This window comes from Labrus bergylta, chromosome 11, assembly GCF_963930695.1.
Source record: "Labrus bergylta chromosome 11, fLabBer1.1, whole genome shotgun sequence".
Taxonomy (NCBI): Eukaryota; Metazoa; Chordata; class Actinopteri; order Labriformes; family Labridae; genus Labrus; species Labrus bergylta.
This window is the reverse complement of record NC_089205.1, coordinates 9390968-9415248: the sequence shown is the minus strand read 5'-3', so window position 1 is coordinate 9415248 and position 24281 is coordinate 9390968. Positions and strand designations below refer to the sequence as shown.

At 46.0% G+C, this 24281-nt stretch overlaps 1 protein-coding gene across 4 annotated transcripts in view; it reads left to right on the top strand.

Moving 5' to 3' along the window:
- Positions 1 to 23090, top strand: part of epha4l (eph receptor A4, like) — a 53990-nt gene extending 30900 nt beyond the window's left edge. The window contains exons 5-18 of one of the 4 annotated variants that reach the window (XM_065960037.1): positions 74 to 409; positions 6093 to 6217; positions 6708 to 6867; positions 7697 to 7802; positions 9644 to 9699; positions 10232 to 10345; positions 10974 to 11159; positions 14701 to 14762; positions 15422 to 15631; positions 15765 to 15914; positions 16022 to 16218; positions 17784 to 17942; positions 18331 to 19574; positions 21530 to 23090. In XM_065960037.1, coding sequence (XP_065816109.1) covers positions 74 to 409; positions 6093 to 6217; positions 6708 to 6867; positions 7697 to 7802; positions 9644 to 9699; positions 10232 to 10345; positions 10974 to 11159; positions 14701 to 14762; positions 15422 to 15631; positions 15765 to 15914; positions 16022 to 16218; positions 17784 to 17942; positions 18331 to 18445 — 1976 coding nt within the window. In that variant the 3' untranslated portion in view covers positions 18446 to 19574; positions 21530 to 23090. Of the gene's footprint in view, positions 1 to 73; positions 410 to 6092; positions 6218 to 6707; positions 6868 to 7690; positions 7803 to 9640; positions 9700 to 10231; positions 10346 to 10973; positions 11160 to 14700; positions 14763 to 15421; positions 15632 to 15764; positions 15915 to 16021; positions 16219 to 17783; positions 17943 to 18330; positions 19575 to 21529 lie in introns of all 4 variants that reach the window. The other 3 variants (XM_020636821.3, XM_020636820.3, XM_020636819.3) reach the window with 3 other exon arrangements.
- Positions 23091 to 24281: the final 1191 nt, after the last annotated feature.

The window sequence follows — 24281 nt, the reverse complement described above, 5'->3', positions numbered from 1 at the left end:
CAGCAGTATTCCTTTTCCTCTTTTGACTACTGGTAATAACATCAACTCTTTCCTTTTTCTTCCTCCTCCACAGGCCCTCCGACTGCGCCTGTCCACCTCATCTCCAACGTGAACGAGACCTCTGTAAACCTGGAGTGGAGCCCACCACGGAACACAGGAGGACGTCAGGACTTGACATACAATGTGGTGTGTAGGCGCTGCGGGCCTGATGGTCGGCGCTGTCAGCCCTGCGGTAATGGCATCCACTTCAGCCCCCAGCAGCTGAGTCTAAAGGGAACCAGGGTGTCCATCAACGAGCTGCAGGCCCACACCAACTACACCTTCGAGGTGTGGGCGGTGAACGGAGTGTCGCCTCAGAGCCCCGGGCCGGAACAGGCTGTGTCTGTTACTGTCACCACCAACCAGGCCGGTAAGATAACCAATAATAGTTTAAGTGAGCAGGTTCTTGGGGTTTGCTTACGGGGAGAATTTGAGCCTATAACTCATGCTTTCATGTTCATATTTGATGCTTCCAGTTCCCAAGTATTGAAGAAAACAAGCACCAATCTCAGGTGTAGAAAAAGGAAGCCAAAAAGCTGCAGTTCCCAGAGTGGCCACTTGAGGCTGGCTGCAAAAGCCAAGGAATCCCCGTTAGGATGCAAAATTCGAAATTCCCTTATCAAAGGCTCATTTCTCCATCGGTACAGACTGTGCTGTACCTAGAAAAACTAGGTCAAGATAGCATTTCCAATAGTGCCACACCATCGCTGGGCTTCATGAGCTTCTTCAGAAACCAATGAGTGGAACCACTGTGCCAACGTTCTATAGTCAGAACTAATCCAGTACTGTGTGTTAGGTACCAACACATTTCTCTGACTGTTAAAGTCGTCGTTCCAACAATGAAGGACATGAACTTCCCCACTCATTCATCATTCCGATTATTACGACATGAATGTTAGTGTATTCAGCAGATTGAGGGAGATTTCTTTTGTCAGCCTTCATGTAGCCGTCAAATCAAACTGGACATATTTCCTCCAAGTGTAGTTTTAGTTTGTTTTAATGTTTTGTGAGAATCCATTTGCTAGTCATGGAGTTACAGCAGAAAAGAAAAGGCTTCCAATTATACTTATCGATTGGACTGCAAACCAGCTTGCTCAACTCTTCTACCTGAAGTTAAACTAGGTTTAAAGTCTGTACTTGACATTGTTTGACTAGTTAAAAGAGTGTCACCCCAGGAGCTCCTGATTACATCCTCTCGGCTTAGTTTACTAAATTTAGGAGATGTTTCATGGTTCGCAGATTCCTCGTTTGTCTTTGTTGGAGTGTGAAGAGAAGTTTCTAGAGCGGCTTCGTAGGGACTTATTTTTGATGCTGAGCACAGGTTTGTTAGACTGAGCGCATGAGGTACTTTTTTGGTGGCAAGCTGCACGTCGAAACATGTTTATTAAAGCTGCAAATAATTTGGGTTAAGGCTGGATGATTACTGAGGAGGATGATGGATTCTGTGCAGAGGGAGATGATTTTCTGCAATAATTCAGCGGAGTTTTGCATAATTAGGCACATGGCGCCTGGGCTGAAGATAGGGGTGACATGCTATATTTAGCTCTCAAGCTAATGAATTAGATGAGTTGTATTGATCTGTGGAGGCTTCATTACAAATGCTGCTGGATTGTGTGTGTGTGTGCAATTATTCTAGTAGAATACACCCATGAATGCAGCCTCTCCTCCAGAGCTGGAGAAGAGCCCTCTAGCCCCGGGGTGCGTTCAAAGCTTCCCGTTGTTTTGTCATTTAGCCATTTTGTAACCGGTTGTTGTGCAAATGGATTTTATGACCCTGGCCCTTTCTGTTCATCCCTCCCCGCTCTCCTCCACTTATACCCGATCATTACATGGTCTTCTTTACTGCTTTGCTCTTGGGTGGCAAGCTAAGTGCCTTTTTGTGTTGTTGTTTTTTATCACTAATTTCCATCCCTGGGAAAAGTGAATAACTTGAATAGGGCTCGGGCTGGCAATGTAAGGGCACAGTGGCTTGATTTATAAGCCGGGGTCAGGAAGATAGAGATGAATGGATGTGTTGCTTGTGGGAGAGCTGCGAGTCGTGCCAGACAGGCATGTGTGGGGGCTGTAACGGAGCACGCCCTGGAGTTCAGGCCAAGGGCTCACAAGAGCATGTCGGGATGGTCCCACGGAAGAAAAGTTGCACACTCTCACTCATGGATTCATAGAAAGATATAATGATCCATGCACATAACACACACGTTGATGTCCCCTTGAGGTTGCTAAATCTGCTGACTCCAAGATGTTAAGATATAGAAAATCTTGCCTTTGGCTCGTCACTGGTGCATGTTCAACAACTGGTCCTCATGATTAGTTATATGAAGCTTGAGGCTGGAAGCTCTATTATATCATGCGTGTGTGCGTTTGTGTTTTCACATGTGCAAAGCTGACTGCAAGCTTGGCTAAAAGCGAGAAAATGTGCTACACTGCATGTTTGTACGCTCATGGATATAGATGATCTACATTTGCCTCTCAAACAATGTCCTCTATGTGTCTCTTCTGATTTGTGTGCGTTTGTGTGTGTGTGTGTCATGTTAAAGAGAATAGCTCCAGACTGATTGGATTTCTCGCCGCTAATGCTCGGTAGGGGCTTTGGAAGCTCTGGTTTCAGCCGCTGGTAATCCAGGCAGTCATCTGTGGCTGTCCCTCTCTCTGTATCGCCTCCCCTCATCCAGACACCGTGGATTACACATTTATTATGATAGATTTATTAGGATTTATAAGTGCTGTGTGGAAGAGACGCCCCCGCCACCGCCTTTCCATAAAAGTTCAGATTTCGGCTAGAGGGGAAGAAGGGAGGTAGGCAGGTTGAAAGGGCGTGATTTGTTATTTTGTGTAAAGAAAATGGATGAGGTTGCATGGGAGAAAAATTAAGGCATAAGTTGTTAAATTGCATGTGCACACATCTGTGACCAGGCATTCGCTTGAGAGGTCAGATTCCACGTCTAGCCATGAACAATTCCACAGTCGTAAATCGGCCAGGCTGTAACCCCTTTCACCCGCGCTGCATGAGGAGAGGGAGGGGGGGATGTCCAAGCTTTGAACTGACCCTGGCTGTAAATGGATGTTTTTCCCCCTTTTATGAGATCAACCACTTTCTGTGTGTATGTGTGAGAAAAGGGGGAAAGAGAGAGTCAGAGTGAGAGGTGTTTATGTCTCCATACAAAAAACTTGGCAGGCGTAGGTGACTGAAAGTGAATTAGTGCATGAGAGAGTGTGCGTGTGGGCACGTCTGTCGACCCGCATGTGTGTGAGTTTCCATATCTTAAGGAAATCTTACAGACGTACTGTACATGTGGAAATGTGTTCGGGGAGATGGAAGCAGACTTTATAGGCGGGGGAGACGGATCTTGTATGCAGGAGCCATTTTCCTCATCACCCTGAAAAATGGCTCCCTACTCAGCTATTTTTTTCCTTCGGCGGCAGCAAAATCGAGTGACTCCAATCTGGCAACCAGGCTCCAATCTGGCAACCACATGTGCTCTGCGGCCCCTGTCACTTTTAATGTCAAACTGCTATCGACCACATATTCGCATATAAACTGCTCAAGTCGACCACAGCTGCTCCACAACTAAAACATTCTTGCAAAGACAAACTCTCTCACTTTACTGTCGTTTATCAAAGCAGAGACAAGACTTTAGAAACATCTGCATGAAAAGACAAAACCTGAACAATCGTCTTGGGAATGTGAAAATGCATAGGTGGTATGATTGAGTCATCTACTGTGAGTGTGAGATAATAGGACAAGCTGTACGTGTTCTTTCTTTCTGTTTATCTAAGAGGGTCCTTTGTTTTCCATAATGTGTGTGTGTGTGTTTGTTTGTGTGTCTGAATGCTTTTGCAGCACGCCATTCTGAAATGAGATTTGATTATTCATTGCATTGAACGCTTATTATTCCAGCTGCGTTTGTAGCCCACGCATTTAGGAGGCAGTGAGAAATTACAGATCTACCCCCCAAATATTTTAAATTTGTCTGAATCTGTGCCAGCTTGTCTATCATTGTCTGCTCAAGCTGCAGCCTCAGGTTAAACTTTTCTCTATTCATGGTGTCAGGTTTAGTCTTGCATCCGCTCTTGACATGCACGGCTTGACAATATTTTGCATGTGTCAGTGCATCGGTTTGTTTTTAAGCATTCCTCGCACTAATCCATCTTTAAAAAGTCATAAAACTTAGCCTTGATGGATCACCTGTTCCGCGTCTGGACTGTATTCAACCTTGCGTTCTCACGTATTGAACCTCAGAAGGGACCACTCAGAAAATCACTCATCTTTATCCTCACATTAGTCGAGGGAAAAATAAAAACGCAACAAGAGGAGGAGAACAAGATTAAATTGCCATATCTGTCATCTTTGGAGGAAAGATGGATGTGTGGATTACCTTGAGGGAACGAAGGCCTGTGACCTCTCAGGGGTTTTCTTTCTGAGCCAGAATGTCCTCGGTCGGCCCCAGGAGGGCCTTCAAATTGGCTCTTGCTGCCGGGGAAGATTGATCGGAGGGATACAAATGGCCGCCATCTAATTGTTTAACGGAGACGCAACACATTAGGCCAACAGGATTACACAACCCTGGGTTAATCTATTTACCAAGAGATGTCTGCAATCCCATCCCTCTCCATCTCCATCTCAGCCCCCCCCCACCACCCCTCTACTGCAGCTTCCTCACCCCACTGAAACTCAATCCACGGCTGGTGCTTGAATACCAGACCCGTTTGAACTCCATCCCCGACTAAAAGCAGGGTTTTGTTAGCGTTTGCTTAAAGACTCAGCTCCCTGGAGCCCCCGCTCAAAGTGATGAGAATGTGTATAATGTCATAGATAATCCAATCATAATCGGTGGACCGCGATCCCCTCATTAATCATCCAACTGTAATTTTTTAAAAGGCAGATGGTCTGGAAGGAGTAAGGTTACAGTATCACGGAGGGTCAGAGGTCAAAGAGTCTTTCCTTGTAAGAACAGAAGACTCAATGAAATGCTACCTGAGCATCAGTGGAAAGGGTTTTTCATGTGTGGTGCTTTGTTCCCGCTCTGTAGAGAATACATCAGTGAGCTTGTTGCGGACACTTGAGGTGTATTTTTGATGTCTTTAGCTAGAACAGAAACAGATTTTAAACCTTGAGATGTTTTTGATTGTGTCCTTTCAGTTGTGTTTTATCCTGTGTAACCTTCTGTTTGTCTGTCTATAACTTAATCTGTCCACCCGTAGCTCTTGACCTCCGCTCTGTACATGAGTGATTCTCTGTCCACAACACTATCTTTCTACGCCGATGAGCTTCTCTTTTGTAGCGTCAAGAGCGCGTATGACCCAATTTTAGCGTTGTCACACTTCCTGAAGATAGGGGTTTGATTTGTGCAGCGGTTCCGCATTGGAGGGAGGCGACGAGTGTAAGCCGTAATCTGTGCTTTAACCTTCACATGTAAAAGGCGTCTGAACGCAGATAGCACGGCTTCTTGAAATATGGCCTCATTATCAGCCGCAGCAGAAAAACGGCTGGAGATAAGATCGCTCACTGGAGCTTTAATGAAAACCAATTGATTTTACTCTCTTGAAGACCGACAAAAAAGGAAAGAAAAAACGAGGCTCTGAGCACGATATGATCTTTCTGAGGCGGACTTTGAAGCAGCAAAGGGTTTCCCAGGGTGACCTGAGGATCTGCAGGAAAATTAAGTTTCACATTATTTTGCCAGCTTGTAGTAAAAGTGTCTGAGCTGCTAGCGTAGAGTGAAAGGATATGTGATCATTTTTATCGATGGCAACCCTCAGAAACCTTTAAAAACAGACTCTTGCCGTACATTCTAGCTCAGGCGTTTATGCTGTGTGGCCGTACTTCTCTGTAACGCCTCCGATTTTGTATGGAAGCCAAGTTCAAAGACAAATGGAAGCGATTGGCTTGTGGCTTGGCTTCAAGTTTGACTTTCACAGCAGGACCAAAGAGTCTGAGATTTAGCAGTGCAGCACAAATGGACTCCGAGGCTGAACACAACACTGGAGACGTGGAGACAGCAGAGCGCTAAATTTGTTTTTTTCTTCTGTCTTTCTTTGATCGTCCCTTCTAGCTCCGTCGCCAGTGACTTCCATCCAAGCGAAGGACATAACAAGACACACCATCTCTATAGCCTGGCAGCCACCGGATAGAGCCAACGGGGTCATCCTGGAGTACGAGGTCAAGTACTACGAGAAGGTGAGGGATCTCATGGGAGATGTAGTTTCTACGGATGAAAACCTCAAATATAAGGTTCTCATAATTGTGGATACTTTAATACTTTTCCACATCACGTGTTGTAAAACGATACAGTATCCTCTTTTGGATGATTGATAGTTTTGCAAAGTACCAAAGCTTTAAAAGCACTTCAGATGTTTGGTCATCTGTTTAACCAAAAGCTGCTGCGAGGGAGAGACAGAGAGCGTTTTGTAAATTGTGCAATTATGTTGGAACATATCAATATGCAATTTAGACTGTGCAGGAGTTGGTCTGCAACGTTTGGCATTAAAAGCAAGAAATGACTCAATATTGGGTGCCTAAGGCTTCTATATTTGTTGCTTTGGTATCCAAACACATATCGATATATTTGGAAGTTTTGAAAATTCTGTTCCTACTCTAAAATAGAAAAGATTTTAATAGAACGTAAGAAATATCATCTGATTGTTTTCTCTCCGTCTGTCATCCTCAGGACCAAAATGAGAGAAGCTACAGGATCATAAAAACCACGTCGAGGAACACCGACATCAAGGGTCTCACCCCGCTCACGTCCTACGTCTTCCATGTGCGAGCTCGCACGGCCGCAGGTTATGGGGAATTCAGCGGCCCGTTCGAGTTCATGACCAACTCTGGTGAGTTCAGCCGCTCGTCTCGATGGTGTCGGCGCACTGCAGCCAGAGAGACAAGCAGTGCCAGCTCTGTCACACCCACTCCTGCTAAACCCTGCAGTGATAGCATCTTTTTACGAGTTTCTCTCTTCCATCGTAGAGTCATAAATCAAAAAAGATGTCATCTATAAAAGATAAACGATATTTCGCCTCGGCACCTGACTGCTTTCATTATTCAAGTTGCAATGAGTCTCGATGAATGTGCCAGATCGGGTGAAAGAATCATATCATAAAATGATATTTCCCAACTCTTTCTCTAGTGTTCCTACCTCTTTCTGATGAAAATGCCCCACTAGCACATCCCAGGTTTTAAAAATAAACAGAACCTCATTTTAAATTCAAACTCATGCCACAACATTTCTACATTTCCAAATATTTACAAGTCTTGTCATGAAGGAATCACAAAAAAACCCAACATAAAATCCTCAAACAAGCCGATGCAAAATCACTGGAACAGCGTCTGACAGCGCACTGTAAAGTCCAGATGTCCCTTTTGTAATGCAGATAAAGACAGCAGCGCATAATAATGACTCGGTCAGGCACACATCCTAATGGGCCCCATTGTCTCTTGATTGTGGGCCTATAGGAAGAGAGAGGAGGGGAGGAAGTGGGAGGAGCTGTCAATGACTTTGACCAACACTAAATGAATACTGGCTCTTTCATGTGTGGCTACTCAAATAGAGCCAGATCATATTGACTTTGCTCTTTGTCTCTGTCCAACCTTCCATCCCCCTCTTTTTTCTTGTCTTTCCCTGGCTTCCCCCGTGGTCCGTCCCTTTTCCCTCAGTCCCAGCTCCCATTATAGGTGATGGGGCCAACTCCACAGTGTTACTGGTGTCCGTGGTGGGCAGCGTGGTCCTTCTCATCATCCTCATCAGTGCTTTCGTCATCAGCAGGAGGTGAGCTTCATTTCCCTCTGTCCCTTCTGCTTTCTGTCTCTCCCTCTTTCCACAAAGATGAGGGATGTGTTGCTTAGCGCCAGGATAAGTAGCTGTCACAAAAAGGACAACAACACACACACACACACACACACACAAAAACACACAAAAACACACACACACACTGGTTCAGACAGCTAGTGCAGCTCGCTCACGTCAGATGAGTGATGACTCGCCACACCGGAGACGTGATTGACAGCTCTGACAGCTGAAGAGATGCAATCAGCGACCCTTCGCTCCCTGTCCTCCGCATCCCTCCATCCCTCTCCCTCCTTTCGCTCAGCTAGTGGCCGTAATCCTGCCGCTAGTTATTTTCTACAGCTGACCGCCGTGAAGAGAATGAGAGGAGAGTAGGGGGGGAAAAAAAGAGAAAAGGGGGAGCTGGAGAGGAAGGTGGACAATGAGATAAGCAGGCGTTGAAGAGTAGGAGATAGAATACAGAGAGGAGAGGGAGTGAGACACAGAGGCATCAGGTGGATTTGCAGTGACCCAATCTCAGGGTGTTAACCAGGGAGCAGGACAAAGCACCGTCACACAGATGGGATTACATGCAGATGGGGCTGCCTCACCTCAGGGTGTTAACCACACTCCCCCATGTGTGTATAAGTGTGTGTGTGCATATATCCCTTTGTATAAAAAGGAATTGTTTCTATGCATGGGGGGGGGGGGGGGTGGGGGGGGGGATGTTAATGGTCTGTGTGTTGATTGTTGTATGTGTGTGTATTACCTTTAATGGCGGTTGTTGATGTCGTCACGTGTGAGTGTGCCTCTTTAAATGGACACCAACGCATGTTTGCATGTGTGTATTGGTGTTGAGACTGATGAGGAGTGAGGGGGGCTGTTTGTGCGTGCCTGTGTGTGTGTGTGTGTGTGTGTGTGTGTGTGTGTGTGTGTGTGTGTGTGTGTGTGTGTGTCCTCTCGTTTCCATGCCGTCTCTCCCCGGCTAAGCAGGTGGTTGTCTCTGCCTTTTTTATATGCATGTGGCGGCCGCTGTCATTGTGCCTCGGCGGCCATCCTGTGATTGTTGGGAGGGACTGTAATCACGTAGCCGTTTACCATCATTACACAAGCATAGAGGAGGACAATGCCTCGCACATCTGGCCATTTCCACTGCTGACCCCACACATCAATATGAGCACAGGTGTCAGGCTGCCTCAGGGATTCAGACGGATTTAAGGGAATCTTTCTTCTGATTGATTTGCTTCTATATGCTCGGCGTCCTTCACAAACCTCCACATCCAAATACTACTCCTGGATTTAAGTAATAATAATGTTGGTAGAGGCCGCTATGTTAAGTGTTCATATGCTGCACGCAAAGCAGTGGAAGCAGCTTGAGGTCTTGCCTAAGGACACATCGGACATGTGGCTGCTGGCGCTGGGGATTGAACCCTCAATCTTCCAGTTGAGACACAGACAACTCTACCAACTGAGCCACAGCTGCCCAATGAAAAAAATTGCATCATGTTATTGTTGCTCATTTTTTAGAATATAAATATAAGCGTAGATAAATCAATGGAGAGTAGAAACTTTAACATGTACAAGCACATGCAAACTTCACACCTCCCACTAACACAAGAATATAGATGTCTCATCTCAGTCGCCACTTCATTCATGTTTACTGACCTGACTTAAGTACTGAAAAGGCTGACATTTACTGACATTTCTGTTTCTTTGTGGTTCTGATGTTGGTGTTTCCACGAGAAGGGGAACTCTGACACATTCTCCCCAACATTTAAATCATGACATGTTGCGTGTTCTGTTGGCTCTGTGACTGACCGCCCTGCTGTTTTTGCCCCCAGAAGGAGTAAGTACAGCAAGGCCAAGCAGGACTCTGACGAGGAGAAGCACTTACATCAAGGTAACTCATAGCTAACACTCCACCCACACACTCAGTAATTGAAAAAACATTAGCGCTGTCAGGTGTGCTCATGTGCATGCACCCTACACCGCAAATGAAGCCCATAAAATGGAGGGAGGGGAGGTGGGTGAACACAAACTGTTTTGAAGTTAATGTACTCACTCACTTGCATGCTCCACACACCTCATTATCAAGTCATCAGCAGTGTTATTTGTGTACCACAAAAAATTCAAGTTAATGAGCTCCGTCTTCTTTGGAGTCAGCCATAGTGACAGGAACAGCAAAGGAGTTAGAGTGTGAAGTGAGGTATGGAGAGGAGGAGGGGGGGGGGGGGGGGGGGGGGTGGAGCAGGAGAGAGGAGGAGGACGGGGAGGAGGAGCGTGGCGGTGTAGCCTGCAGCATGATGGAAATAAAGAACAGATGGAGTGTACTTCCAAGAATGAATTAACCTTCACTTTTCACTCCCTTCTCTCTTTTTTCACTTCCTTCCTTCCTTCCTTCCTTTCTTTCTTTCTATTCCATCTTTCCTCAGGAGTGAGGATATACGTTGACCCTTTTACCTACGAGGACCCAAACCAAGCCGTCCGCGAGTTTGCCAAAGAGATCGACGCTTCCTGCATCAAGATTGAGAAAGTCATTGGCATCGGTGAGGAGCTGCTTTTTTTGTTTGTAATTCAGCCGCTTCACTTCTTGCAGCCATTTTTAAAAATGAATTATAATAAGTGAACTTTTATTGGGCGCTTTTGCAGAAGGGGATAATGCAACGTACTTAAGATAAAAGCATCCACCTAATAGGATAATAGTATATTTGGTATTCGTTTCATGCAAATAATGTGCTGCTGGTGAGTCATGTTGGGCTGTGCATGTTCTCATGACGACTCAGAATAAAAACCTTCAGACAATAACCTCAGGTCTCCTTTAAAAGAGGTCAAGCAGCAAAGGAAGGAAACCAGAGGAGGCTAAATATGTTGTTGTGCTACTCCTGTGGCCAGAGAAAAGTCATCCAATGACAAAATAATAAAGAGAAAGAATCAATATCCATTTCCCCTCTCGCTCTGCTCCAGTGGCTGAGAGGAGGAGGGGAGTGAGGGATTAGAGACCCTGATCAATGTTTAAAGTGGACCCCTTCTAACCTACGCACACACAAACACACAGATAGGCACACACCCTCGCCAACTCTGGTCATGATATGATTTATTGCCCAAGCACTTTGGTATCAGAGTGCTCGTGTTTCATCAGTCCATGTTTTAAATCGGACCGTGTTTATTTCACAGGGGAGTTCGGCGAGGTCTGCAGTGGCCGCCTGAAGATGCCCGGCAAGAGAGAGATCTGCGTTGCCATCAAGACTCTGAAGGCCGGCTACACGGACAAGCAGAGGAGGGACTTCCTGTCTGAGGCCAGCATCATGGGCCAGTTTGACCACCCGAACATCATCCACCTGGAGGGCGTGGTCACCAAATGTACGTCAAGCTTGTGATTTTGTTTAAACTCTGAGCGCAGAGAGGTGGAGGGCGATGATTTCCAAATGATGGTGCCGAGGAAATTGCAATAATTGCACACACACACACACACACACACACACACACACACACACACACACACACACACACACACACACACACACACACACACACACACACACACACACACACTGATTGTAATACCATAATAGAGAAAAGGACATTCATTTCCGCTGCCCCCTTTCTCCTTTTAAAAAATGTAACAATTAATCATTAAGAACCACGTCTGCGGTTTTTGGGTGACTTTGGAGAAAGGTGACTGCAGGGACAAACCAATCTTAACTTAACAAAGGTGTGTGTGTGTGTGTGTGTGGCGCAGTGTGTGTTTAAATGCTTACCTACAATATCCCCCTTGGTCTCTAGTAGAATCTGAATACGTTGCTGCAGGTCGCTAAGAAGTCTCAACCTGACACAGGTGCTGGAGGGATATCTTTACATACATGAACACTGATAATGCATACGTGTATGTATTCATACTTTTACGTATTTTGTGCAGACGTCCCATCCATGGTATCCCCAGGTGGTCTGTGTCCAGATGGAAGGGAGGTGGTGGGGGGTTGGAGGTAGCAGGGGTAGTTGAAGAGAGGGTCTAATGGGCCCAGAAACAGGCCCTGTAGCGTGGCACCAGGCTCATTAATCATGGTGTCAGCTGTAAATGTGTTTGGGGTTAGGGAGTGATACCCTATCCCTCCTCTATCTGCTGCAGCTCGGCCACAAAGCGCCAACCAAATCTCCCCCGCTCTGCCCTTGGCACTCTCTCTCCTCTCCGTCTTTGCGCTTCTCTCTACCTTTTACACCTTCCAAGTTGTGTGTGCGTCTAGTCGGCACATGTCGCAGTCTGCGCACTTTGACGGCATGCATGTGTGCGTGAGTGTTACCATAACTGATCAGGCTCGGGTTAGATGGATGAAGTGCTTTAATGTGTCGTGACACCACAGCCTGGGCCTATCTGAGCTAGATAACACTGTCTCTCTCGCTCTTGGACACACTACACACACACACACACAGAGATGCACGCACACACACACACATTAAGCCCCAGCCGAAGCTTAAAGTGAACAGCAGCACAGGCTGAATTGCTTATCACCTATCACACCTCTCAGCATAGGGAATGACCTCTTGGACCTCGAGCAGGAAAGAGAGCGAGAGAAAGGCGGACAGATGGACAGGAGGAAGGGAGCGAAATCGGAGACAAGCAGCGGGCAGAAAAGGTGCAAATAGAGATGTGGAGAGAAAAAGACAGGAAGGCGGTTAGGAGCTGATGGATCCGAGGAAAGATCGAGGAAAGAACAGTGGGGATGACAGAGAGTGAAAGCAGAGGGAGGTGAAAGTGCTGAACCAGTGGCTTTAAAAGAAAGACAGAGCCAGGGAAGAGGGAGAGAGAGAGAGATGAAGGAGAGGCAGATGAGATACGCAGCAGCAGAGACAGGAGCCAAAGCAACAAGATCATCCGATAACTCCCACTCCTCCTCCTCCTCCTCCTTCCACACTTGCTTTTCAGGGCTTGACACAAGGTTTGGGTAAATTACTCCTTTACACTTGAGAGTGTCAGTAGAATCTATTAAAAATCCATTATTTGAATTGCACCCCACTCTCTATTACAATCAAGTTAAAAGGAATTCTCAATCTGGCCTCAGTTTGCTGGCATGTCCAACAGAGCCAATTAAGCCTTATTAATTATGGAGGGACTCCAAATAGGCACTGAAATACATAAATGTGCAAAAATGTCCCAGCGAGGACTGCTGGTCGGAGTCCACCATCTTGAATCCTGAATATACTTAATGTTTCAATCATGCTAGCCTGTAATTAAAGCCGAGCCTCCATTAGAGCTCAGATGAGATATGTTTAACAGCTGATTTGCATAAAGCAGGAGCGTGCTAATTTGTATAAGATCTGCGATTAAAAGCCAGATCCTTGTCTCCTGCAAACGCCGGGGCCTCTGGAGAATGTTTGCCCAACGCTCCCCCCCCCCCCAATGTTGTGCCCCTGTTGCATTTTTCCCCCTTGCCCCTGTTTTGTTGGCAGGTGATAATCGGCCTATCGGCGGGGCCCTTGCCCAGAGTTCATTGCCAAAGGCGGCAGGGCGTATTCAGTAAACAAGGAATTAGCATGCAAATGGTGAGGGAGGAAGAGGGCGGGGCTGTGGAGGCGAGAGTTTAAGGTCGCAGGTCAGACGCTCCTCAGACTTGATTGGGGAACTGTCAATCACCGGCCGCCCCAGGGCAGAGGCGAGCAACAAAGGGAACAAAGATGGCTGACAAAGAGGGCCCCAGCTCTCCCCCAACTTTAACTCCACTTCCTCTTTTTGGTGCATTGCCGGAGCGCCCCGTAATTAATGGAGTGCCAATCACGCGGCGGGTAAGGCGGTGACTGACGGCCTCTTGGCACAGCATAAGGTCTGCTGTGGAGTGGAGGACTTCACCTTCCAGACCTCAGCTGCCAACGGCTCGGGCAGCTCTCTGCTGCTGGAGCGCATGAGAGGTTTCACGCAGTCTCCCCCTCAAGGCGTTAGCTTTAAGTCAGCACTTCTCTTAAACACAATAAGCTTTTAAGTCCATCTTAACTGTGCCACTTGAAATGGAACGTAGAGAGCAGCGCGGCTTCGGTGGGAAGTTACAGCAGCACTTTTTCAGCATGTGTTGCTGCCACTGCTGGTAACGCATTAGCTTGCTGCCATTTTGAGACAAAAACAAGCCACCCTCCCTTCTTGTTTTCCGTCTTCCTTCTCTCCTCATGCCCGCTATTCCCCCTTATCCTAAGAGACAAAGACAGACAGACACCCACCAGGGAATGTCCACCCTCCCCGTCGCCTGCCCCGACTCGGATAAAGACACAGACGGTCCCCCGTGAGAGAGGGGAAGACAGAGGGACGGGGTGAAAAAGGCCAGAGAGGAGTGGCAGGGATCGGAGGGTAAAAGAGAGTGAGGGAGAGTATTTAGAGAGGGAGGGAAAAAAAGGAAGCAATAGAGAGAAAGCTAGCAGGAGAGTGACAGATGCGTCCAAAGTTGGCAGAGGAGAAAGAGGGCAAAAGGACAGTGAGTGACACAAATAGAGTCAGAGGGATTCTGAGAGGGTGACTGTGATGAGACTTTGGATAATGGGTCCAACGTCAGTACATATTTGCATAAACACAAGCTGCTGTGTGTGTGTGTGTGTGTGTGTGTGTGTGTGTGTGTGTGTGTGTGTGTGTGTGTGTGTGTGTGTGTTTGTGTGTGTGTGTGTGTATTTGTGCATCGTGGTGTTTTGTTTCAGTGGAGATGCCTTTGCATGTGCAGAGAAAGAAGGGAGACGGCAGGGCAACTGTAGCACTGAGCTAATTAAATCACTACGGGACAGAGATGGATGGTCTAACACACACATACGCACACACATTCCCTTGAGACCCCCCCCCTGCTGTGTCGGGCTGTGATGTGCATCGTTTACCTCCATAATCATCTGCCTTTCATTCTCTCACTCTTTTCCTCTCTCTCTCTCTTTCTAGGTAAGCCAGTGATGATTATCACCGAGTACATGGAAAACGGATCTCTGGATGCATTCCTGAGGGTCAGTCATGTGTTTCTGTCTGCACACATGTGTGTGTGTGTGTGTGTGTGTGTGTGTGTGTGCGCGCGCGCGCGTGTGTGTGCGATACAACCCAAGCATGCTGATCCCATCTTATCGCTGTAATGTCATCCACCCCCCCAAAAAAATGACAAGTGTTCGTTCATCAGCGTTCGCCCTAATCTCTATCCTCCCCTTGATCGACTTACTGTTTTCCTGACAAGCTGATTGGCTGGTTCAGGTTTTATCTCCAGGGTTCACTAAACTTCTGGTCTGAGACGATGCTTCACTACATTTTTCCAGAGAATAAACATGAAGTGTTAAAGAGCGAGGAGAAGAAAATGATTAACAACACGCTCTACCTGAAAGGTTGTTGAGCTGTCTGGGAGAATATTTAGCAGAGATTACAAGTTGTTGCAGAGAACCAGGCCATCCCTAAAATATACAGAATACAGTTTTATTTTATGTGTCATTTGGTTTTTAGGAATGTCCAACAAAATCTAAAAAGTTAAGCAGCCATATCCGATATTAGACTTAGATATATTCAGTTATTAACCCTTAAAATGTTGCTCTTACTTAAAGCTACATGTCAGTTTATATCACTACAGTCATAAAACTGTAAATAGTTTTTAATTAAATTAACATATTTTTTTTTTCTGCAGAAAAATGACGGCCGCTTCACGGTGATCCAGCTGGTCGGCATCCTGCGCGGCATCGCATCTGGTATGAAGTACCTGTCAGACATGAGCTACGTTCACCGCGACCTGGCGGCTCGCAACATCCTGGTCAACAGCAACCTGGTGTGCAAGGTGTCCGACTTTGGCATGTCCCGGGTGCTGGAGGACGACCCTGAGGCCGCCTACACCACCAGGGTGAGTGTGTGTTTGTGTGTGTGTGTGTGTGTGTGTGTGTGTGTGTGTGTGAGTGAGCTGGTGGCGTGTGAGTGTGTCACCTTACTTGTCGGCTTTGTCAGCTTTCATTAATCAGCTCCTCTCTCCGTTTCAGGGAGGGAAGATCCCCATCCGCTGGACGGCCCCGGAGGCCATCGCGTACAGGAAGTTCACCTCAGCCAGCGATGTGTGGAGCTACGGGATCGTCATGTGGGAGGTGATGTCATACGGCGAGAGACCATATTGGGACATGAGTAACCAAGATGTAAGTCTGGAGGAGTTAGATTATATGCAAACAATCATGGTGATAATAAATCTGACTGTCACTATTTGCAAACGAGATACTAACAGCGAGATTGACGTTCTGTCCAGGTGATCAAGGCTATCGACGAGGGGTATCGGCTGCCCCCTCCCATGGACTGCCCCGTCGCCCTCCACCAGCTCATGCTGGACTGCTGGCAGAGAGAAAGAGCCGACCGGCCGAAGTTTGGACAGATTGTCAACATGCTGGACAAGCTGATCCGCAACCCCAACACCCTGAAGAGGACCGGGGGAGAGACGGCTGTCAGGTGAGAAGGACGGAGATAGAAGCAAGAGATAAACACGTGTCAAAGAAGTCACTTACAATGACTACAGCTGGCTGCAGGGTTAACCTCGCGCTCCAGCTGCCTTAAAGAAGTGATGAAAGCTTGTAGAATCTCAAGTGTGCAAAGGGAACTTTCAGATATGTTACGTTAAAACTTGAATATGCATTCACACACACAAGCAACTTATTTTCTGCACAGTGCATTTTTAAAACCTCATAATCGACGTGCCACACCAAAACAAACACACACACACATCCTCTCTCGCTGCTCTTTACATTCAACATTAAACATTATCTAGCACCAACAAGCGGCTCTTTCAGCACAAACACCCTCTGTAAAGGATTTCTCTGCAAACACGCCTTAATGGTGCTGTATAATCAGGAATGTGGGCGCTCTAACAGGGCCGAGAATTACGATGTAACGCAGAGTTAAAAACAAACATGACCCCGCCGCTCTGACACCATTACTCTGAGCGGCTAAACGTGTTGAGAATGACCTACGTGTGTTTACAGACTCGACGCAGGCCAGAGGGAGTCTGTTTGACTTTAATGAGTGTGTGAGTGCATGCGAGCAGGACGCACACACACACACACACAAGCACACACACACTCACCTAGTGGGACACAGTGAGAGCGAGAGAGGGGAGTCCTTGTGGAGTAATTAGAAGAGCTGGATCCTATAAATGCAGTTTTTATAGTTACAAGAGGGACGGGGGGGAGGGGGGCGAGGAATGTGTGTGTGTGTGTGTGAGGTGTGTGACTTCATGCATAATCTCCTCCAACTAGTGCGTAGAGATAACTTATTGAAGAGTCTGACATCCTGTTCTCACAGTTTAACTCAACATCCTTTTTAAAGAAGACAGAACGATAAAGAGAGAGAGAGAGAGAGAGTCAGCAGAGCGAGGCGACTCAGACTCACCGGCCCTGTGTAAATGTTTCATGGCCGACGGCGCTGCTGAAACAGAAGAGAGAGGTGGGGAAGAAGTTAAAAAAAAGAAAGATGTGAGGAACGGGAGCGATATGCTGCTGATGAGTTTCTGAACGCAAGGAGAAACTCCAGCGAGCGGTAAAATTCACAAATGTGTGTCAGGGTTGTGCGTTCGCTCTCAAACAACGTTTAACTAACTGTATCGGTCACACTCAGGAGGAACCGTGTTTGTCTTGGCTGGATGTTTCGAGCAGGAGTCCCGAAAGTGCGACACAAAACGAAGCAGAACCTGACGGAGCTGCTGACAGAGATAAATGTAGCGCGGTGCATTTTACAGCTGGTGGAAAGCGCTCTGTCATCGCACACGGTGTTAAGTGTCACACAGCATCGTAGTCAGGAATCAGGGGAACTGTAATTCAGGTTCCAGACTGTTTAAAAAGTGGATCATTACTTTTCAGATCCAAAGCACTTAATCGGAAAGTAACTTTTACCGCCTCGTTGCACGGACAGTTGCAGACAACGTGGTGCACATGCATCAAACACCGACTGTAAATCCATAGAAGCTACATTCATCAGTCATGGTATTAAGTCTCCACTTTCTCTTCTCCTCCACCCTCCAGGCCTAACACCACCCTGCTGGAGCCAGGTAGCCCCGAGGCGTCCTCGGCCGTGGGCACAGTGGAGGACTGGCTGCAGGCCATCGGCATGGAGAGATACAACGACAACTTCACCGCCGCTGGATACACCACTCCAGAAGCTGTGGTCCACATGACACAAGAGTGAGTCGGGAGGGGACGACAGGGGAAACTATGAGAGGAAGGAGGCAGCCGAGACACAGCACTGAAATAATTTAATATTGCTGTTAAAGTGTGTGATTGACGGGACGTTTTCTTGTTGATGAGAAATCTGAAGTTAGATTCTCTCTGCTAAATCTACTCGTGTCCCTCAGCCTGTGCCTGCTCTCTGTGATGTGAATTTATTTCATCCATTAAGATCGCAGGGTAATGATTGTTATGTTGGCATGTGTCATCCTTATTCAGCAGTTTATCCGTCGGGCCAGTTTCCTCTGGAAGGCTGTTAAATTCATCTTGTGCGTTTGCTCTGCGTGCGTTTGTTTTAGTTGTCCCTGATCCTAAACTGTTTCCCCCCCCCCCCCGTCCTTTTCAGGGACATGGCTCGCATAGGCATCACGTCTGCAGCACACCAGAACAAGGTCCTGACCAGCGTCCAGGGAATGCTGTCCCAAATGCAACAGCTGCAAGGCCGAATGGTTCCCGTCTGAGAGATTTCCACAAAGAAAAGAGGAAAAGGAAGCAACGTGACTCCGTTTCTTACGAAAAAAAAACAAATAAATAACACAAAAAAAAGATTAAATATAAAAAAAAGAGACAAACAAACTATGAAGAAATAGTTTACCTCATCCATGCACTTTAAATTGGATCGAAAAGAAAAGAAGATGTTGACGTAGAAGAAAAAAAAGTGGTAAAAATGGCACTTTTCTTTTTTTAAATCAGACCTTTACCTTGCCCTTTCTGTGTTGTTTTGGAGAATGGGACGTGTGCAGCATTTACAGAGAGATGGAGGGACGGCTGGAAAAGTGCTTCCGAGAGGCCAATCTGGAGTGCCTTTAATGGTGTGGAAGGAAAAAGCGAAGGAGGGAGGCAATCATACCTTTCGCCCTTCTCCGGGCCAGACTGTTGTTTCTGGAACTTTCTATCTGGAATAATGCGCCGAGCAGACTTTCTTTTTTGATTTCCATGTGACTTTGTTTATTGTACATGAGTTTTTACTGCAGGACTCGCAGCGCTGCAGCGGCCTCCGTTGTTCCCTCTCAGCTGGATCTGTTTGATATCTTGCAGACAAAATGGAGGATCTTGATGTTCACGTATAAACACTGAATCTCGCAGAGGTTGAGGGTTGGATTCTGAGTGGAGATGGCGCTTCATATGGGGAGGGGGGGCGGTTATTTTGAGGAGCTTTTTTTGTGTATTTTTGGCTCTGTTCTGGACTTTTTCTTCTCCCAGAACTCGGCCTTGTGTTGCCCTCAGGATGTTGCTGAGACTCTTTGATCTTCCAGAGGATCCTTTCCACTCCCTTGTCTTCCCAAAATAAAAATAAAAAAAGCCCTCCTACACCTCAGATAAACACATTTTAGATTTTCTTCCATTCAGCTGCACAGAGCTTTAGCCCCCCCTCGCTACTGCAAGAAACCACAAACTCTTCCTCAACAATCACATCGGCTTCATAAACTGGACGCAAGACAGATGGAGATAATCAGAAGGATTTCTATTTTTAGTTTTGGACAAAAGGATGCAACAACAACAGAATGGATGCAGACAGATCCAACAGCATCATCACCGTGAAGAAAATAGAGAAGAAAACATCGGAGGATTACCCGAAACGTCATCAAGGTGAGGATCAAGAGTATTCTACTTCTAAGCTCTTAAAGGTCACATATCCTCCTCCTCTTCAACCAGTTTAAATAAGTCTCAGAGCTCCTCAAAACATGTATGAAGTTTCTTGTTCTTAATCCACTCTGATCCTGTATTTGATCATGTCTATAAACCCCTCTATTTCAGCCCTGATCAGAACAGGCTGTTTCTGTGTCTGTACCTTTAAATGTAAATGAGCTGTGTCTGACCACGCCCCCTCTCTGGAAGGGCTTGGGTGTCTCTGGCTTCCTCGCTCCATGTCCTATTGTTTACGGTGAGAAGGCAGACTCAGAGGGCAGAACAAACACCTAGCTGTGGGAGTGTCACCTGGGGGAGGGGTTACTGCTCTTTGTGATGTCATGAAGGGAAAATCTCCTAACAGCCTGTTTGAGCACACATTTTCTGAAAAGTGGAGCAGGCAAAAGACGGAGAGGATGGACTTTTCTCATCATTGGGGGGTTTGTAGACAGACTAGGGACACATATTAGTGTTAGAGAAACAAGGTGAAATTAATTTTGTATATGTGACCTTTAAAGCTCAGGTGAGGTTCTGCTAATGTGCTGTATTTGGGGTCCCCTGAGGACACAACGGTACGTCTCATTTCCTTGCGGGTTAATCCAGCACACATGAAAGAAGTGTTTTTATTTATCTAACTACCTACCTTCCCCCAGGCAGCAGATTCAGACATTTAAAATACCTGTATAGGTGTTGTCTGTGTTTCTGTTATTTTACTTTCTAGTTTCAAGTGTATAAAAGATTCATTAGACCCGCCCCTCTCTTGTCGCTGGCCCCTCATCTCCAGAATCCGTGTTAATTAACAAGCCGGTCGGTCGCGCGTCCTTATGCAGCCACAACAGATCAATAGCTGCTGGTCTGTGATCAGTGTGTGAGGCCGCATGCTGCTGGCATGTTAATAAGAAAAATAAATCAGATGCAGACCACGGCGTAAACCACAGCTGAATGAAACACGTTTCAAGAAGAGGAGAAGGTGTGTTTGGGTTGATAATAAGTTGCCATGTTAGCAGAAAGCTCTTCACTATAAGTCAATGCTCTCAATTTGATGCAACCTCCAGTGTTGAAAAATGAAGCCGATGCTAAAGTTACAAAATTCTGCAGTTCCTCGAGTGTACTCGAGAGGCTGGCTGCAGAAGCACAGGAAGTCACATACACACCCATTCAATAAACCTGTTTTTACAGCAGAGATTAACATGTTTTAAAAGAACAGCACAAGGGGCTCCGATAGCGCCCCATTAATGGAGGCTGGAGTCCTCCAAGCAGGCGGCCCAGGTTCAAGTTAGACCTGTGGCTCCTTTCCCGCGTTCTCTCTCTCTCTCTCTCTCTCTCTCTCTGTCTATCCACCATCCTGTCTCTACAATAAATAAATAAAAAAAGAGCAGCATGAAGCCATAAATCCTTTCGTATTAACTCGTTAACTTCTCTTAAATGCTTTACAAAGGTTTTCTCTGAACATGAAACAAAAGCTGGAATAAATATTTAAACTTCTTGTCCTGTACTTCATCATTTGAGTCGTGCTGGAGGAATGTTAAAGAGCGTACACGAGGTTCAGAAACGCGCCGAGCGGCTCGACCGTCCTGCTGACACACAGGCTCGTTCAGCGTGTGCTTTCAATGTGGGCCAATAAATCAAGGGCATGTCTCCTATATTATAAACACACAACAACATGTGGCGCACACAAGTTAATACATCGTTGCCACGAAATCCATATTTTCTCCCTGTAGGGCGGGCGCTCGCTCGCTCAGGATTTGGCTTTCCGTTTTGTTTAGCAGATGAGTCGAATGTTCCGTTGAGCTGGAGAGCAGCGGCGCTGTCGGTCAGGTCTGCATGCCAAGTAGAAATTGTTTACATTCAAAACCACCATGACTGATGCAGCCTCTCTCTCTCTCTCTCTCATTTTTCCTCTCCCTCCCCCCCAGCTGTTGCCGTCCATCCCGATGGATCCCAGCCTCGCCACGATCTGAATTCTTCCTCTTTTGTCTTCCTCCTACTGCTCACCCCCAATTCTCCAACACCAAGATGACAAATCAATCCCTGAGCGTCCGGGACGATTCGTCATCACAGCACGTCATCTCCACAAACGGGCCGACCCCCCCTCCACCCCCCCCCCAACTTGCTTGTGGCCAACCCAGAAATGTACTGGAACTCCTTTTGATGATTCAACAGCGTCATTTAAAAAAAGAGAGACAATAAGAAGAATGTAAAATAATCGAGAAGGCCTGCTCCAGCGGATAATGTGCTTTTATTTTGAAAAGTTTCATTTCATTTTGTGACTTTTTGTTCTTTGTTTTTTATTTTTATTTTATTTTTTGTTTGCATGTGAAGTAACAAACTTTTGATTTGAGCGTCTGGATGTGATGAAGCGTGTGTGTGTGTGTGTGTGTGTGTGTGTAGCCGTATGAGTGACGACGTCTTTGAAGTACTATCAGTAATGTGTCTGTCTTCGAGCCACTGTGGATGACGAAGAGGAGAAAACAGAGATGTTTTGTTTTTGACATGAAAAAAGACAAAAAAAGTCCTGGACCTTTTTTCGCTTCGAGTCCTCTACACACACAAAAAAAAAACAAGTGCGCTCCAAGCGTGCAAACTCTACTCAGTAACAGCATTTATGAAAAACCGCTTTCTGGAAATGCAACCCGCCTCTGCTTCTGGCGGTGACTGCGGCGTGCACACGGACGACACGAGACTAAAGGCGTCCTGAGTTTGGACTCTCTGAGCTCCTGAAGGTCGAGCAGGAAGTGTCACAACTCTCTCTCTCTCTCTCTCTGCACGTGGAAATGGAAGAGGCGTATAAAGGATCCCAGGTGTGATGGAAAAGGTGTTTAAGAAGGGAAAAGCATTGCTTACTTTTATTTTCTTCCAGAGCACATCATACAGCTACAGGTTCAACCCAATGGACTGTCTTCTTTTCGATCCTCTATCTCTTTAAACGTCACGATGTGAATGTTTCAAACTCAGAAAAAAAACAGAAACACCTCCGTCCTTAAAACAGCTGTACTGCTCTCTCTACCCCCCCCTCCCCCCACCTTCTTTTTTGGCAATGCGTTCTTCTTTTGGGTTTAATCTGCCGACAAAAGGACCTGTATGGATATATGCAAGACATGTTGGGAAGGAGAAGGAAACCAGAATGTACTGTAAAATACTTTTTTCCTTTTACGTAAATGTTGGACGATTTGAAAAAAGAAAAAAAAAACAGGAGTTAATGTTCCGTCATTGTATGCCTTCTGATGCCATATGATCTAGTCATGTATAGATCTAACATCCTCTCAATCTTTTTTGTACATTTGTTTTCACATGATCATGTTGTTGTTGTTTTTTTTTGGCCTTGTTGTTTTTTTTGATTTTTGTCGAGGAGCTCTAGGTACATGTAACTTATGTCATTTATTTATGTCCTTTTATATCTAGTTTGTAAAATAATAGCCTAAAGTGAAGAAAAATAAAGGGGTGCCAAAGTGCATTCTTAATAAAGTAGAAACAATATGAAGATCTCCCCTGGTCTGATTCACACACACACACACACACACACACACACACAGAAGTGTCTGATGGAAAAGCCATCAGCATATTGCCAGTTTATTGCCGTCATTATTTCTGCGGAGGAGAGATCATTACCTGACTGTGCTGCATTGATTACTACATTATATGATTGTGAATAATGGAGGGGCCGAAGAAGCACATGAAGCCGGTCCTTGGCCTTGTTTTCTCTTTTTATTTGTCACTGTCGCTCCATGTAGACTTCACACACACACACACACACACACAAAATGAAGACCTGACCAGTTAGCAGTTTTTCCCCCCCTGCAGCACACGCTCAGCAGAGATCCTGACTCTGGACTTGTTGGCTCTGAACTCTCATCAGGCCTTGAAGCCACTCACTTGGCTCAGAGTGTGTGTGTGTGTGTGTGTGTATGTGTGTGTGTCTGTGTGTCTTGAATGTATGTGTTTAATCAGAACAACATCTGCTTCCTGTGCTGACTTCCAGCCGCGATAAATCTTTGATTGTCCTGAGTCTTTGATAAGAATCCCATAGAACGGCTCGGGGGGAAAGGACACTTTTAGACACAGAGCTCAGGCAAATACCGAGCCAAATGGTGTTTTACACATTTCCTAAGAAATCACCAGCACAAGGCATGCATACATTACAGCTCTGAAGTTTACAGTTGGAGATGTTTATCGGCCTCTAAGGGAACGTGCGCCTTACTTGCAGATTGTTGGCGAGCGTAGAGGGAAAGACGAGAGGAGATTAGCCGGGCCGAGTTTGATTTGTTTTTAAGATTTTTGACAACTTGGCACAGTATTTTAAATGCTCAAAACATTTATATGAATAAATAATAATGCAATTACAAAGCATGCGTGCATACACAAGGGATGTTTTCAGCATGAATAAGTTTGTTTTTTTCTTTCTTGGAAACTGCGGAGAAAAACATTCTGGAAACTATGAAGGCATGTTATTTAGTGCCAATTCATCTTGAACATTCAAAATTTGTCACAGAGCAAAGAAGTCATTTATCATTTATCCTTATTTGACCTCACGACTTCCAGAGAGGGGTGGTCCTTTTTTTAAAGTTGGGTTTTAGGAGGTACTTATCAACAGTAAGCTTTTTACCTTCAGTTGATGGCAACACAAAGAAATAATTCACTTAAAGATATACAAACTTCTCCTAAAGTGAA